This window comes from Bidens hawaiensis, unplaced genomic scaffold (genome assembly GCF_021521415.1).
Source record: "Bidens hawaiensis isolate Kalapana, Puna unplaced genomic scaffold, B.hawaiensis_p1.1 tig00005359_1, whole genome shotgun sequence".
NCBI classification, from domain to species: Eukaryota; Viridiplantae; Streptophyta; class Magnoliopsida; order Asterales; family Asteraceae; genus Bidens; species Bidens hawaiensis.
In genome coordinates this window covers 1,302,471-1,318,047 of record NW_027491341.1, presented here as the reverse complement: position 1 = coordinate 1,318,047, position 15,577 = coordinate 1,302,471, and the positions used below count along the sequence as shown (strand labels likewise).

The 15,577-nt window shown below is 35.3% G+C and overlaps 1 protein-coding gene across 1 annotated transcript; it reads right to left on the bottom strand.

Annotated features, from left to right (window-relative positions):
• Window positions 1–8,108: 8,108 nt before the first annotated feature.
• LOC143629638 (uncharacterized) lies at window positions 8,109–15,528 on the bottom strand. Its single transcript, XM_077098864.1, has 3 exons — window positions 15,400–15,528; window positions 14,687–15,199; window positions 8,109–8,303 (listed from the first exon to the last, which is right to left on the bottom strand). Exons 1-3 carry the CDS (start codon window positions 15,526–15,528, stop codon window positions 8,109–8,111), a joined length of 837 nt encoding a protein of 278 aa, XP_076954979.1.
• Between the last annotated feature and the right edge of the window lie 49 nt (window positions 15,529–15,577).

Genomic DNA, 15,577 nt, shown 5'->3' with positions numbered 1-15,577 from the left:
AATTTCTGTTGAAAATCTGGCAACTTACCTTTACGCCCGTCGCCGGTCCCACCAATCCAATGGTGACGCCGCTGCTCATGGATCTGTATCAGTTCACCATGGCATATGCCTACCGGAAAGCTGGAAAACATAATGAACCCTAACCTGCATTTGATGCTGCTGCTGTTGATTCTCGGATCAAATCGCGCCACCGCCGGCGACGACGAAGACAACGGCGATGCGGACGCCGATGGTGGTCCTCAACCGCAGATTGCATTTAAAAACCTTCTATATTTAAAATTAAAAACCATTGAAGTGCAAATGGTTAATTTAAAAACTATCGCCATTGAAGGAGCTATGTGGTGGATTGGATGGCTGGTTGAAGCACAAAAGGGGAAGAATTTGGAGATTAGGGTTTGAGAATTATAAAATGTGTTAATTTATTTTAGTATTTAAAATATGAGTAGCAGGAGGAAAGAGAAGGGGCAGGGGGAAAAGACCTTTATGCCCATCACGTTTTATGCACATGGGGCTAGTTAACGGGAATAGTTAACGGGTGTTAGCTTAAAGGACGAAAATCATGGCAAACATGCAAATAAAGGACAAAGATTGAAACTATTTTTGAAAAATGACTCATTCCATAATTTATGTAATTCAAAAGGACAAAATTTGTAATTTTTTCTATAATATAATAAGCTACATCGGGTATATAACCGGGTAAATGGGTTTATGTTATCGGGTAATCGGGTCGAGTAATCAGGTATATTAGAAATCCCAAACCCGTCCCAAACCCGAGAAAAATTTCAAAAATAATCCCAAACTCGTCCCAAACTCTAATGGGTCGGGTATTACCCGTCCAATTTATGTCGGGTTTCGGGTTTTCCCATCGGGTTCAGGTTTCGTTGCCATCCCTACATTCGCTCCACATAATTGACGAATTGACTCATTCGTTCATATATATTCGTTATTCACTCATTTGGTAATGTGATGACAACGAATCATGCCATTCATTATAACGAATGATACTTGTAATTTTAAACAGAATTCAATATTATTAAGTATAAATTGAAATTTGATTTAAATTAAATATTATGTTCTATTTTACTAATACCCGGTACTTTGTGACTACAACAATGGCTGACGAAATAATCCAAGAAGTACCAGTTGTTAATCCACACCCTGATATACAACAGGAATATCCTCCAGCATAGTAACAACAAGTTCAAGCTGCTCCCGTGTTATCGTTTGACAAGAAGCACCATATTTGTGCATTCGTACAGGAGAACTTTGTGGATCAGAACGCTTTCGGATATATTATCGCATTTTTACACCGATCCCGGATCTACTACGTTATAACTGCTCATGTTCCGATACATTTTAGTGTGATCCGTCCTTTCTAGGATTCAGCTAAGTATGTGGTGTCCGAGAACCCCATCGTTACCGAGATAAACAAGAAGACTATCACAATCACTCCTGATGTGATACGTTGGGTGCTGAGGTTTGTTAATAACATGGATCTTCTATGTGAATTCGGTAAGGCGCTGATACGTGGATTTTTTCAGAGGTTGTTCTATACTGGAGACCTTGAGCGTTCCCAATATAACAAGGCTTACTTGTGTGCTCCATACAAATACTTGCTACACGTCTTGATCCATTGCCTTGGGGGACGAAAAGGTGGTTATGACGAATGTCGGATAATGTTTAATCCGCATTTGTTGCGCTTATATTGAACAAACCATTCAATTTCAATGAACTCATCTTCTACCATTTGAAGAAGAATTGTCTGGTTAAGAATCGCCGCAACAAGTTCTTAATGTATTTGCGATTCGTACAATTGATTATACAATATCTGATTCCTGATCTTGTAATCGATCAGACTTTGAAGGATGACTTGTTAAATATGGAACACATGACAATTGATACAATGAAGAGAATGAAGACTTATAGGCAACAGTCGCCTGAGGATCGTCCAACGACCAGACTTTAATTGGTCATTTGGCAAATCCCAATTATGTATGTCCTTATAATGATCGTTGGATCCATGACGACTCGGATTCTGAACGTGAAGAGGGACCAGGTGGGAACGATGGTGATGATGGTGGTAATTATAAGGATGGAGACAGTGGAAATGGAGGTGATGGAAGACGTGCTGAAGTTGAGGAAGCCAGTTGATATGCTGCTCAATGTAAACACAAGGGCAAGGAAAAGCTTCAAGATCAACCGCCTAAGCGTCATATTAGGCATGGTTTGGGTGTGGAGATTGGTCCACAAGTGCCTAGGTCATCTGTGAAACAAAGGCCGGTGGTGTCGCTTACTATTAGCACCCCGACAATTACTCTTATGACGACTTCATCATCATATCTGAGGTTTGGCTTGATTCCTCAATCGATACTATCTCCCTTGCCTACAACTCCTGTGGCATCAATGGTAACTTCTCCTGCTATTACAATGATGCTGACACAACCTCCGGCCTTATCATTTATGGGAATTACTCGTCCACAAGGCCCGGTGCAGCCTGTTCCGCCAAACTTTCATGGTTTATCGCACGCTCGACAGATGGACATGCTTCTTAGCTTGATTCACTTATACGAGAATTAAATGGCAGTTGATCGTCAACAACAGGACCAGATGTTGATGAATCAACGAAGATTGATGAGTTATATCTCTTACTGCCAGAAGGAGACAAAGGAGCTGCGTGAGATTGTTACGTATTTGGGGAGAAAATAAAAGAGCAAGAGGATATCATTCTTCAGTTGACATGTAAAGGCGACGCGTTGAAGAAGCTGAAGAATAATGATACTGATAAGGATCCTGATGCTGCTGGTGCAAGTGGCAGTGAGCCGAAACGAGCTCACGGTTCATCTGCTGCAGGTACTAGTAGTGCCAGTGGTGAGGGAAATGATCGACATATAGTAGTTTATCAAGATACTACTAATGTTAAGCCTATCGAGTAGATCAAAGCCAACACCATATTATTTATGTATTATAAAAAAGGTGTGGTGATGAGTACTTCCAATGCGGATGCGATCGATGAGGGTGAGTTCGTTGATCATGCCTTGACTCGTGATCAAATATCTTTGTTGTTGGGTTTAAATGATGAAGAGTTGGACGCATTGGAGGCTGAGGAAGATGTTGAGGTAATTAATGACGAGGAAGTCCTGCTTGATACGAGCATGATACGAGCATTCCACATGGGAATCTGTCATTTATTTATGAGGACGAGGAGATTGAGATCGAAGATGTGACGGCTGAGGAATACCCTGATCTTTATACTCATTCAAATGTTGATCAGGGTGTTCCATCATTTACTGAAGAACACATCAAAGCTTCCAAAGATCATCTCGAGAAGACAACCAAGAAGAAGAGTAAAGTATCAGCTAAGGGATCGAGTTCGTTGGATTCTGATGCTTAGGGTTGGTTTGGTGATCACAGCAAATCCCAGACTTCGAAGATCATTGAAGCTTATTTGTATGTTCATCAAGAGCACAAGCTGGATGTCAGTGAACATGCAAAAGCAAATCAGAAGACTACGTTCAAAGTCGTGCAAACTGTTAAAGGTGACATCGTCTCTTGGTTATATGATTCAGAGTTGCGGGTATGTATTATCAAGTGGGAGAACGGCGTTCAGTACTTTCAATATATTACTAAGGTTCTCTCACTGTCGAGGTGGCATGTGCGGACTCTCGCAAATCGGCCATTCATTAACTGTGGTGGAAATCAATTAGCAGGATGGTTTCACCAACATATGTTATTTGAGGTCAACCATGGGTTTAAATTTTTCAAACCGCAGGTGCCAACCAGAAAATACATTGATTAAATTGATCCTCAAACTGGTTGGAGGAAGCTTGTACTTAAAGTGAAGCCACCAAGACTATGAATCGAGTACTTGTGAAGACCTTTCCGCAAGATATTCATCTGCCATTTAATAGGTGGTACTACGACAACAAAACGGGCGAGGCGGTCATTGTTTTGGGCAAAAGGCTGAAGACTAATCTTATACGTGTCATAGACCCAATGTGGATTGTTAATTTATCAGAAACTGACAACGATGTTTTGTTCGAGAACAAGATTTTGTTTGCAAGACGAGAAGACTATGGCCGAGCTATGCAATTCCAACATGTTGTTCATGTATGTCACGCGTTAGGAATTCATATTTCTCGTGATTTGAAGACTAAGAGGTTCAAGTAATTTAAAGACAAAAAACACGAGACGAGAGGGTGTTTGTTAGTGCACGATGTTGGTCGTCTCAAGTCTTTGTATTCGTTTGTAATGTTCATTATTATAATGTAAGGGCATTTGGTAATTACAAGCCCATTCTTTAATTATATGTACTCATTTGTTAAACCTGTTTAACGAATGATAGTTAAGTTGTTATACTTGTTCATTCGTTAAGGATGTTTAATGAATGGATCTTAATCATTATTGATACGTATCCATTCGTCATGAAATTTTAACGAATGGGGTATAGCGAATGAGTCATTCGTTATACCATTTTGTTATTTAATGTAATGAAGACGAATGAAGTTCATTCGTTACGGAATGTGTAACGAATTGCATTTGTCTTCTATATATAGGCTGATCCAGCCGACATAATTTAAGTGTGTTTAAAGTATTTTCTCTCCAAGCCGTTACTCTTCCACTTTACTCACACACTTCTCTTACTAATTAACATATTACACACATACACATATCATATAACTAGATCAAGTTGTTAATCGATATGGATTGATCAATCGACTGTAGCTCAAGCTCTCTCAATATCCTATATAATGTAAATAAACATTATAAATGGACATGGAAGTTACTTGATTCATATTTTATATATATATAAATTATATCTACCTATACTAATAAAAGAAAATAATTCTGGACACATGACATTCTGAGGTTAATTCTCACTATTAATTTCCCGCCAAAATCATTTATCTTCTATTGATGGAAAAAAAATGGTTCTAAAAATAGTATTTATTATAAATTCAACATACCGTATCAATTGATCAATCTCCATTGACTAAATTATTAATGTCATAAATTATATTCTAAACATACTTAATATAAAATATTATATAATAATTATGTGTCATAAATATATATTTTCTTTAAAATTGAAATGTATATATAAAAGAGTTTATGTTTACATAGTACATTAACATTCAATTTTTTGATAGTTCTTCATATTGAAGAAAACTATAATAACATTATTTTTACAAATATTCAGAATTAAAAATCATAGACAAATCTTCCATTTTTTATATTTATTATAAAACTATTGTGATAGTTGAACAACAGTGTGTTTATAATGACAACATGAAAGTTGTTCAAAAAGGAAAATCTTGTGTCTTTTTTGTCCATGGCCGAGTATGAAATGCGTAACATTTTTGTGAAAGACTTTAACTACATCTTTCACATCAAAAGGCCTCGTTTTATATATTGCTTCCAGTGGCATTGCTTCATTAATGTATACCGATTGTAGAACAACACATTCTCGATTTAAAATTCAAATATATTTGATATATAAAACTACTATATTTGTAATACCTTTTTTTACATAATATATCATCATCATCATCATCATCATCAGTATATCCCACCAATAGCAAAGCTATGGTAGGGTCTAAGGAGGGTAAGATGTAGACAGCCTTAACTCAACCCCATAGGGATAGAGAGGCTGCTTCCGGTGAGACCCCCGACTCGATAGTAGTTTTGCATCAAGCCTTGGACATAAGTCACATAACACATAATCATCGGAACACCGGCTGATTGGTGCATGTACCGTTATCTTTCGGCAATCAACGCCTCCACATGATGCCTGATTAAGCTTCCGCCACTTTTAACGTTATTTTCACGAGATTAGTAAAATAACGTCAAAATTAGTGCAATTTTACTTTTGCCCACCCAAGGGTTCACACATATATACATTATATGTGCGTACCGCAAGCAGGGCGTTTTACATAATATAAAGAGACTTAATTATCCTTTTTGTATTTGTATTAAATTATTCATTGTAATTTATACATTAATTTATCCCGTGTAATACACGGGTTTCTAAAGCTAGTATATTTATATAAATAGGGTGTATATATATAAATATATTTAAATTATTTATGCTGTCATCTGAGTCAAACACCGGTCCGCCCTCCCGGTTCGGTCAGAACTTTGACCTGGTAAGACATCCAGGTCGATGTCCAGGCGGGGTCTGAAAACATTATCGGGAACACCGCCCTCGGGGCGCTATGGGCATTATGGAAAAGTGCGCGGGGGGGGGGGGGGGGGGTTGCGCTTTCCACATAGCGTCGGAAGGGGGGGGAGGGTGGAAGTTGATTGGTTGTTGGTTTATTGTTTTTGTAAATATAATAATAATAATAATAATAATAATAATAATAAGATAATGATTTGTATGAAGTCCATAAACTACGCCCATTTTAATTATAAAATCCATATAATAACGTGACACCACATAACACGTAACTTTGTTTTTGACAAAAACTAGGAAATTGTTTTTAACTTTAAAATGTCCTTTTTGCTTTACAACAATTATGAATCGACTTTCTTGTCATCAATAATTGTGCAAACATTATTGTTTTTCATCAATATTTTTCTTACATGTTAAATAATCAAAAAATGTATAGTAACACAAAGGCTAATGTTGTATTTGTTTTTGCTTCAAACGTCTGCAAAAGGCTTATGTCTGCGGGCGCGTAATATAAGCCTCTGAAGACCTTTTGTTTTAAAAAAAATAAAAAGATCTTAAAACTGCTTTTATGGTCTTAAAAATAAGCTTATATCCACCATCTTCACACTTCTTAACATCCTACCAACACCCAATGTCCAACACCACCACCATCCACCGTGCACCACCACCACCACCGCCAACCACCCACACCACCACCGTCCATCACCACCACCACCCACTGTCCGCCACCACCACCACCACCCACCATCGGCCACTTCCATCTTCCACTACCATTACCCACGATTCACTATCTGCCACCACCACCATCCACCGCCCATTGTCCACCACCAACCGTCTGCCACCAGCACCGTCCACCACTACCACCCACCGTTTTCAACAACCGTCGTTGACTACCACCACCCAGCGTCCGCCACCACCACCGTCCACTACCATTTTCCACGACCCACCACAACCGTCCATCACCACCACCCACCGTTCACCGCATACCACAATCGTCTACCACCACCCACTTCCATAGTTCGTGCACCGTCACCAATTATTTTAGCAGTATACGAAAGCTAAATGACTTATATCTACTGCGATATGTATTATAGGTAACTAATTTTCAGCTTATGCAGACAATTTTCGGTTTATAAAACAAACAGTATTATATTTTCATATTATACACCTTCAGACCACATCTTCAGTTGTATATATGAAATCAGATATAATCATAATACAGATATTTTTTGTCTTAAAAAATAAACAATACCAAAGTTAGTCCTACACTTCATTCAACATGCCTCGATCTTTTTTAATAACACTTGTCAAACATATCTTTCATTGTGTTCTCATTATTGTCTCACTCATAGCCCTTTAACATAATGTTAAAAATGTATTTGTTTATTCGTCTATGTATAACTTTATAACATTAGTGAATTGTTCATTAGTTAAACCTTGTATAGTTCACTTAAAAATATGTCATTATAGCCAAATAAATGAAGTCAGAGGAGTGGTTGGAGATCTATGAAATTTGAAAAGATTTTAAAGATTTTGAGAATTTGCGCTGTATTTATAAGAACGGAAAATTGGTAGGGGGGAGAAACTTATATATGGAAGTACTAATGGTGTGACAACATGACTGAAAGAAAAAACAACTTCAAGTACCTGTTTGATTTATAAATGGAATAGAAATATGAGACGCGAAAGAGAAGCTAAGGCGTTAGATGACGAATGCAAGGATATTAGCAATTCAACTTTGTGATTCAGATAAGTACATGAGATGGAAATGGGATGTCTAGGTTTCTTTGGTTCAATCGTGAAGGATGTTCATGTTAGGGCGGACTCTAGAGATCTGGATGACAATTTTAAGTAGCAAAATTGGGTTATACTTAAAATTAATTGCTTTATTTGAAGAATGTTATATGATATTTGAAAAGAGAATTCACAATTTCATTTACGACTTGTCCATTTTGCATTTTAGACAGCTAGTGACTGAGTTTTGGCGACAACATTTTTTAGCAGAAAGACAGCTAAACACAGCAGCTTCTTGTGAAGTATTTAGCTTAAATGAATCAATAGTTTGTCTCAGTTTTAAGTCAATAATATCCTTTTCTCCATAAACAAAACACTTGTCACAGTCCCTAGCAACCTGCATACAAATTAAAATTAAAATACATGATAAAAACTAATACAAAATTAATTTTATAATTAATTCAACTTAACACCAAAGAAAATAAAATTCAGAAAAAATAAATAAATTACAAGAAGTATCATCAAAGATTTCTTTATTAATTAGACTCGAGCATATGAAGAAATTACGGTACGAAAATGAATGAAAATTGTAAAAGTTTGTTCAAACATTCTCTTCACACTCCATATAAACTCCCTCTAACTTATCTAATGGTTTTTACTAGATAAACAACAAAAGAACACATGAGGCAGTAAACACCCCTCCTAACTCGTTTTCAATATTTGTTATCAATTTTAAGCGGAATTGAAACAAATTGATTAAGAACAATAACGAGGTACAAATCTTAAAAAACTCGAAAATTGGAAATATTGCAATATCGTTACTAATCGAATGATTAGAGCTTATTGAATACAAAGATTACGAATCCAAAGAACTTAAAAGTACAGAGAATGATCAAGAAATGAAAACGAATTGAAAACTACCTGTTGCAAAACCTAGAACCCCTGTTCTTATAATGAACCATGTCAGAGCTGTAACAACCAGCTTTGAACTTTAACATCTTTCTTTATTCCCTGAAGTTCACAAGTAGTGACAACTTTAATCATAATCAGAGCCTTATTAAAACAGTTTTGCAGAATGACAGAAAATCCCTCTTGACGGGTGGTCCATGGGACAACCGTTAATTGATTTAAAACACTAATAATCATGATTTGAATTTGTTTATTTTGTGGAATTAGATAACTACGGTATGATTGGTGAATTGTAGGATCAAAGGAGGTTCTGGGGCTATTATGGAGTATACCGAGGCAACCGAATGAGTCGAAGACGCGAGAGAGGTCAAATGAAGTGAAAACGGGAAGTCAAGGTCAAAGTCAACCGTGGCCCACGGTGGTGCATGGTCCAATATTGACAAAAACGACAGACGCCACCGTACCGTGGCACTCTGTCTCACCGTGAAGACCACCGTGACCCACGGTTCAACCGTGGGCCACGGTCCAGCTGAAGATGAAATACACCGTGACTCACGGTGTGAACCGTGGGCCACGGTTCATGTCGTAACTGCCATTTTATTTTCTTATTTCAATCGGTTTTTGGCTAGACTTTTCATTATCTTTCATTCTAAACAAGCAAGAGACGAATTTTGGAGATTGAGAACAAGACTTTGGTAATTATAATCAATCATCTGGGTTTATTATTCATTCGATTTCTTAATGGATGTGATGTTTAATCAAACTATGAATGGCTAATCATCTTTATGTTCTCTCCCGAATTGTAAGGGTTTCAATTGATTACTTGTTATTCGTTTATGTAAGGCAAGGTTTCATGGAGAACTTCGTGTTCTTGATATATATATATATATATATATATATATATATATATATATATATATATACTTATATAACTTGTTTATACATACTAACCATGCTTAACTTCTGCTCATTTTAGTTTATTTACAAGTTCCATGGTTATAGGTTTTAAGAGTCTATGCCTCCGTTTAACCGTAAATAGCTCTAAACTGCAAACCGAACTTTGCTTACTAGTTTTTGTTAAATACTTGTTTAAACATGTTTAATGTTAGATATCAGTTTATAAAATCTATTTTATAAGTTTTATGGTTATGGGTTTGTGAATTCTAACCTCAATCTTAACCCGAAACTAGATCCGAACCGAAAACCAAACTTTTGTTTAAAGACTTTTTTGTTAACTTTTTTATTGTAAAACTTAAGTATTTTTATTTTTACATTATTATACAATTTCTTGGATATTTGGGCATGTGGAAACCATCTATGAACTTATTGTGAGATGGAAACCGAACCAAACTGAACTAAACCGACTTTCACTCGCTTAAGACACACAAGTGTGTTTTTAGGTATCAAGACTTGTATATTTCTTTAAAAATAGTTTACAAACTGATTTTAATTATTTTCTTAAGTACTTGGAAATATTGGATCAAACTTGATCTCATAACAAAGTTTGGACCGACAAAACCAAACACTCGCTTAACACACGTTGTTAGTTTTAAAACAATAGATCTACATACTTGGTTAAGTATTATTGGATTTTTATGAGTTATCTCATAACATTTAATATTTTGGAAAGTTGACTTTGGATTTAACCAATTGTCAAGATCCGAACCAACAACCCGAACACTCGTTAAAACCCGATTTATAACTTTATTCCAAAGGGACTTGCGTTCTTGCATTTTACCCACCTTATTACTTAACATAGGTTGAGTATATATCAAGGACAAATACTTCAACTAGGTTTCGAGCAAACTTACATTTTTAAAGGGTTATTATTATGAGTACTTAAATAGTTACATTTTTAAACCTTGAACTTTAATTGTTTACATTTCTCAACATTTATTTTATTCAAAGACTTTCAAGACAACCTTTCTAAATCCGGAACTTCTTTCCTTTTAGGCATTGTTCGTTAAACCCGTCATTCCAGCAAATCTCCAAATTATCATCTTTCAAGTTTATTACTTGAACGTGAGTATTTTCATACCCCGTTTTCTACTTTTCGTTTTGGGGGTAACATTTCATACTTATTCAAATTAAATACTTTATACTTGATTCTCAAACCACAACCGTTATTGTATACTTTACTTAAATAAATGCTCGATTTGGTGTTCTATGCTTATATGTTTATATGCTTACATGTTTATCGCTTTTGGAAGGTTGATTCATAAATCCTTGAACTATCTGGTATTCTCTTATAGCACGGTGCTTTTAATGTATTCTTATTAACGACCTCAGTAAATCCGAATCTATTTGGTATTCTCTTATAGACGGTGCCGCTAATGTATTCTTATTGGCGACCTCATATTATCCAAATTATTGCTATTTATTTGTTGTTTCGTATACAAGATTGTGGCTTTTATTATTGTATACTTATATGCTCAAACTTATGAATTGCTCACCAACCTTTGGGTTGATAAATTTTATTTTATGAAATATTACAGGTTTGCTTTAGGTTGATTATGGAGTTGGAGAAAACGTCATCGAGACCTTTAGGATATTAGCAAAAATGAACAATATTTATTTGCTATATTTTGTTATGTTTATCTTATGAACAAGTTTGTTATGTGACATTTTCGATGTTGTGAAATGAAATGAGTTTGTTAAATATTGTCGCTTTAATTAGTGTCATGTGCTTATGGGCAATCGTTACACCTCTGCATGTTCCGCTGCCTTTGGTCGGGGTGTGACAATATTGGTTAAACATGTGATCGATTTATAATAAGTAAATGTTATGTTGTAATTATCACTTGATGGGGAATGTTAAAATACTCTTAAAAGATACCCCAAGTTCTGAGCTTGATAGTAAGCCGGGGAAGTGTCACTCTTGTGAGGCCTTGGTTATAAACTTTAAAAGAGACAAGAAGTACCGAGCTTGATGATAAGTCGGGGACTGCCATTCTTGTAAAGGCTTGGTTGAGAAAAAAAACCATAAATCCTAATATGAACATGGACCAAATGAAGTGTTATTAGTAATTGATCATCTTAAAATGGGAACAACTGACAATGTTGTGAAAACGGATTGTTGACATTCATCCACTAAAATCGGTTAATTACTTGTCAAGTGTGTATGCAACATAACCTATTTTAAACAACTCTTGGATGGTTATTACATGAGTTCTATAATTTTCCAAGAGTTGTGTGGGTTAATACTTGGTAATTCAAGGTTGATCCTTTACAACTTAACTAATCTTAATTGATATTTTTAGTATAATAAAAAGGTTATTTTTACTAAAATATCAAGGGTAATTCACATAGTAACTTAAGGGGTTGTCTCATCTTTAAAGTAAGTTAACTTATAAATACTTAATACAAAACAATTGCTTATATTAAATGATGTTTTAGTGGAGGTCATGAAGTTATGCATATCTCTTTCTTTAATTATCAAGGAATAACACGACTTCGAAATAATGTGTTCTTCCCATATTTAATCACTGTAGCAAGCTCATAACATATATTTACCAATTAATTGTTAAACCGAGTTAAGAGGAGTTTTAATCAAGATGATACACTTTTATTCTTGATCATCTCTATAAAAAAATTATAAAAACCCATAAATATTGTTTTTAATACATGCTTTTGAATTTCTTTTAAACATTTACTTGTCAAACCCAAACTACAGTAGAAACTCGATAAATTAATACTTGATTATTTAATAAACTCTCTAAGAGAATATTTTTTGCCGGTCCTAACTCGGGGATAGGGTGCTAAATTAATAATTCGCTAAATTTATAAGATAATACATTTTTGATAATTTCTTTAGACCCCATATAAAATATAAATTAATAATTCCTTATATTTAGCATATTACATGAATGATTTATGAAGGTTTCTTAAAAAATGACTTAATTGTCTTTTGTGTTTTGTTGAAATCAATTTCCCCTTGAATCTCGTCTCTAATTTTCCTTAGCATGGTAAGAACTTCTGGTGTGTTGTTTACTCATAGCTCAACAAGAAATTGTTCAATGTGTTAACTTATTTTGATCTTGTATTTAACCTTTTGTGTTAACCTATTTTGATCGTGTATTTATATAGAAAATATTTTTAATGTCCATAAAGTGATACATTGAACACAAGAAGCATAATAAGGTGGGAGATTGAAGGTTTCTTTCAAATTGGGCCGTTCATTTGATATACATGCATTGTATACAATAATTAAGTGGAAGCTTGAAAGGTGTTTGTAAACTAAGTATTCTACTATAAATTAATAAAATATTAATTAATATATAAATTAATAATTATTAATTTATTGATTAATTAATAACTCTTTTAATTAATAAATTTTGGTGGTCCCAAGTGTATTATTTTATAGAGTTTCTACTGTAATATGATGCTTACTTCCGGTTAAAAGAAATACAATGATTTAGTTGTAAAAATCAAACAAGTGTGTTCGTGGATCGATACTTGGTTCTTACCTATACTTTACTATATATACGATATGTACACTTGCCTATTTGTGTGTGATTTAGTTAAAATAAAAATCATTTTTATAAATTTAAAACTAAACATTGTGTGAAACAAACTTTTGAAAAACTTAACACTTTTTCTACTATATCTCACGCACACCACCCGCCAACTCTCGAACACACCCTGTTTAACACCTATATTTTGGAAAATTGCGTGTGTTCAAGTTATGTGGTTGTGAGTGTAATTTAGTAGTAGATTTAAAGAGTAGGTAAGTTTTCGCTCTATATAAAAACTAAATTAATATGGCCCCATGCCTCAATCTCCATCTCCCACCATCCATCTTCCTCATGTTCTAACAAGTGATGAAAACTACGAAAATATTATGCCCCACCGAACAATCTGAAACCACTACAATCTAGAAAAACGACGAAGTTACAAGCCCTGGAGAATTATGAAGTCATCAGTCCATATCTCTTTGCCCGTCCATGAAAAATCGCCACATTACCAAAATCTAGATACATTTTGATGCTTGAAGGATGTGATCGATAGTTAAAGCAAGAAAAACAAACAAGATATTAGTGATGACTGGTTTCAAGTGGTTAACGTGTGGCGCGTATTTTTGTAATAAGTTTGGTGGACCGAGTGAGAGAGGGACAAAAAGAGTAAGAGCGAGGGAGAGTCAGGTCGAGCTGCTTTGGTTAAAACTCACACAGTTCCTTGAAAACTCGCTTCGCATATGAAACTTTGTTTTCATAGATGCCCTTGTTATTCCCAATAAGATGGCTGGGTAACAGATCGCTTCTTCAAAAGCGTGCCCCATTTTTCCAATCGCAACAATCCAATTTGTTTTCCAAACCAAAAAAAAACAAAAACAAAAAAAAACCATAGAATTTCCGAAACCATCACATTTGATGCTACTTGACGTAAAATGATTTTTGTATGTCTATTATGTAGGGTTAATAAATCTTTTGTACCTTATTAAAGAGATACGACTTTGCACTATAGTTAGCTCAAGAATAGTATCGTGCTTTCACCTAACCATCGTACGGATATGTTGTTCTTTAACTGGTTGAGTTGTCGAATATGTTTCGAGCAACCGGATTTGTTCTTCAACTAAACAATTAGAGAGAGAGAGAGAGAGAGGGAGGGAGGAGGGGGGGGTGGGGAGAGAGTAAGGGGGGTAACTTTAAAATATATTTATCACGAAAGTAGTGTTTACAACGGTTATAATTTGAAGTTTATTTTTAATTATGTAATCATCTATCCTTTCCCAAGTATCATCTACCTTTCCGTATGAGTATAAGTATCTTATTACGTCAAAGTGGATTCCCGCACTTTTAAAAATCTCACTATGTAGCAAAAGTATGTAAACTACAATATTATATATGTAATCTTTATGGCCAACAGACTTACCGCGGGAGTAAATGACAATGTTCTTTGAATAATATGCATGTTGGCCGTTGAGTTGAGAGCCTCCCATATACGCATATTTGTAGTCAAGCTTGTAAGGTAAACCACAAAACCCTCTAGGCGTTCCTCTATCTCAAATGGGTTGTGTTCATTGAGATCTGATGAACAAATTTTCACTGTCATCGGTTTTTCATCGATCACTTTTGTCACGTAAGCAGTGAGAAAAAAGTTGTTTGAACAACCAAGATTATCGATGCATTTAGGTTTAACTCGTGTCAACGCAACCAGATCTCCAACTCTTGGCTCATACTTGTTCCAATTGAAGCTCATGTTGTATAGATTTTCTTTGTGATTACCCGCTGGTATTCTTTGCAAACCGGAAATGGGACTTGCGGGTTCCTGAGAGATTCCGGTAAGCTTAGAGAGCAAATCTGCGCGTGTTTCTTCAAGAAGCAGATATTTGAATGAGTTCATGTATTGGGGTGTGGATGAAAATGTCATTGGAACTTCATCCACCTGTAAAAAACATATAGGAAATGTTCTTTCATATAAATTTCAAATGATTACAATAAAGTGGCACGTAAACGGACAACAGGCAAGGCCACAACCACTTTGCATAGATGAAAAAACAAACAAAGTTTTGGGTGTTAAGGGCCGAAAATTACTATCCACGGTCGGTTCAAATGTATCAAAAGCAAAATGAAACAGAAAATAACCTTTGACTCGTGCAGATGCTCGTTGCATAAATCGGATAAAGACCAAGATAGGATCTGATCTAAGAATCCTTGACATTTTTTGATTTTCTTCTGCTTTGAGTTCCTACTGCTTCTACCCATGCTTGCCATTTTTCTTCACCTTGGTTTGAAAGTGTGTTTAGTAATTAACAAGAAAAGA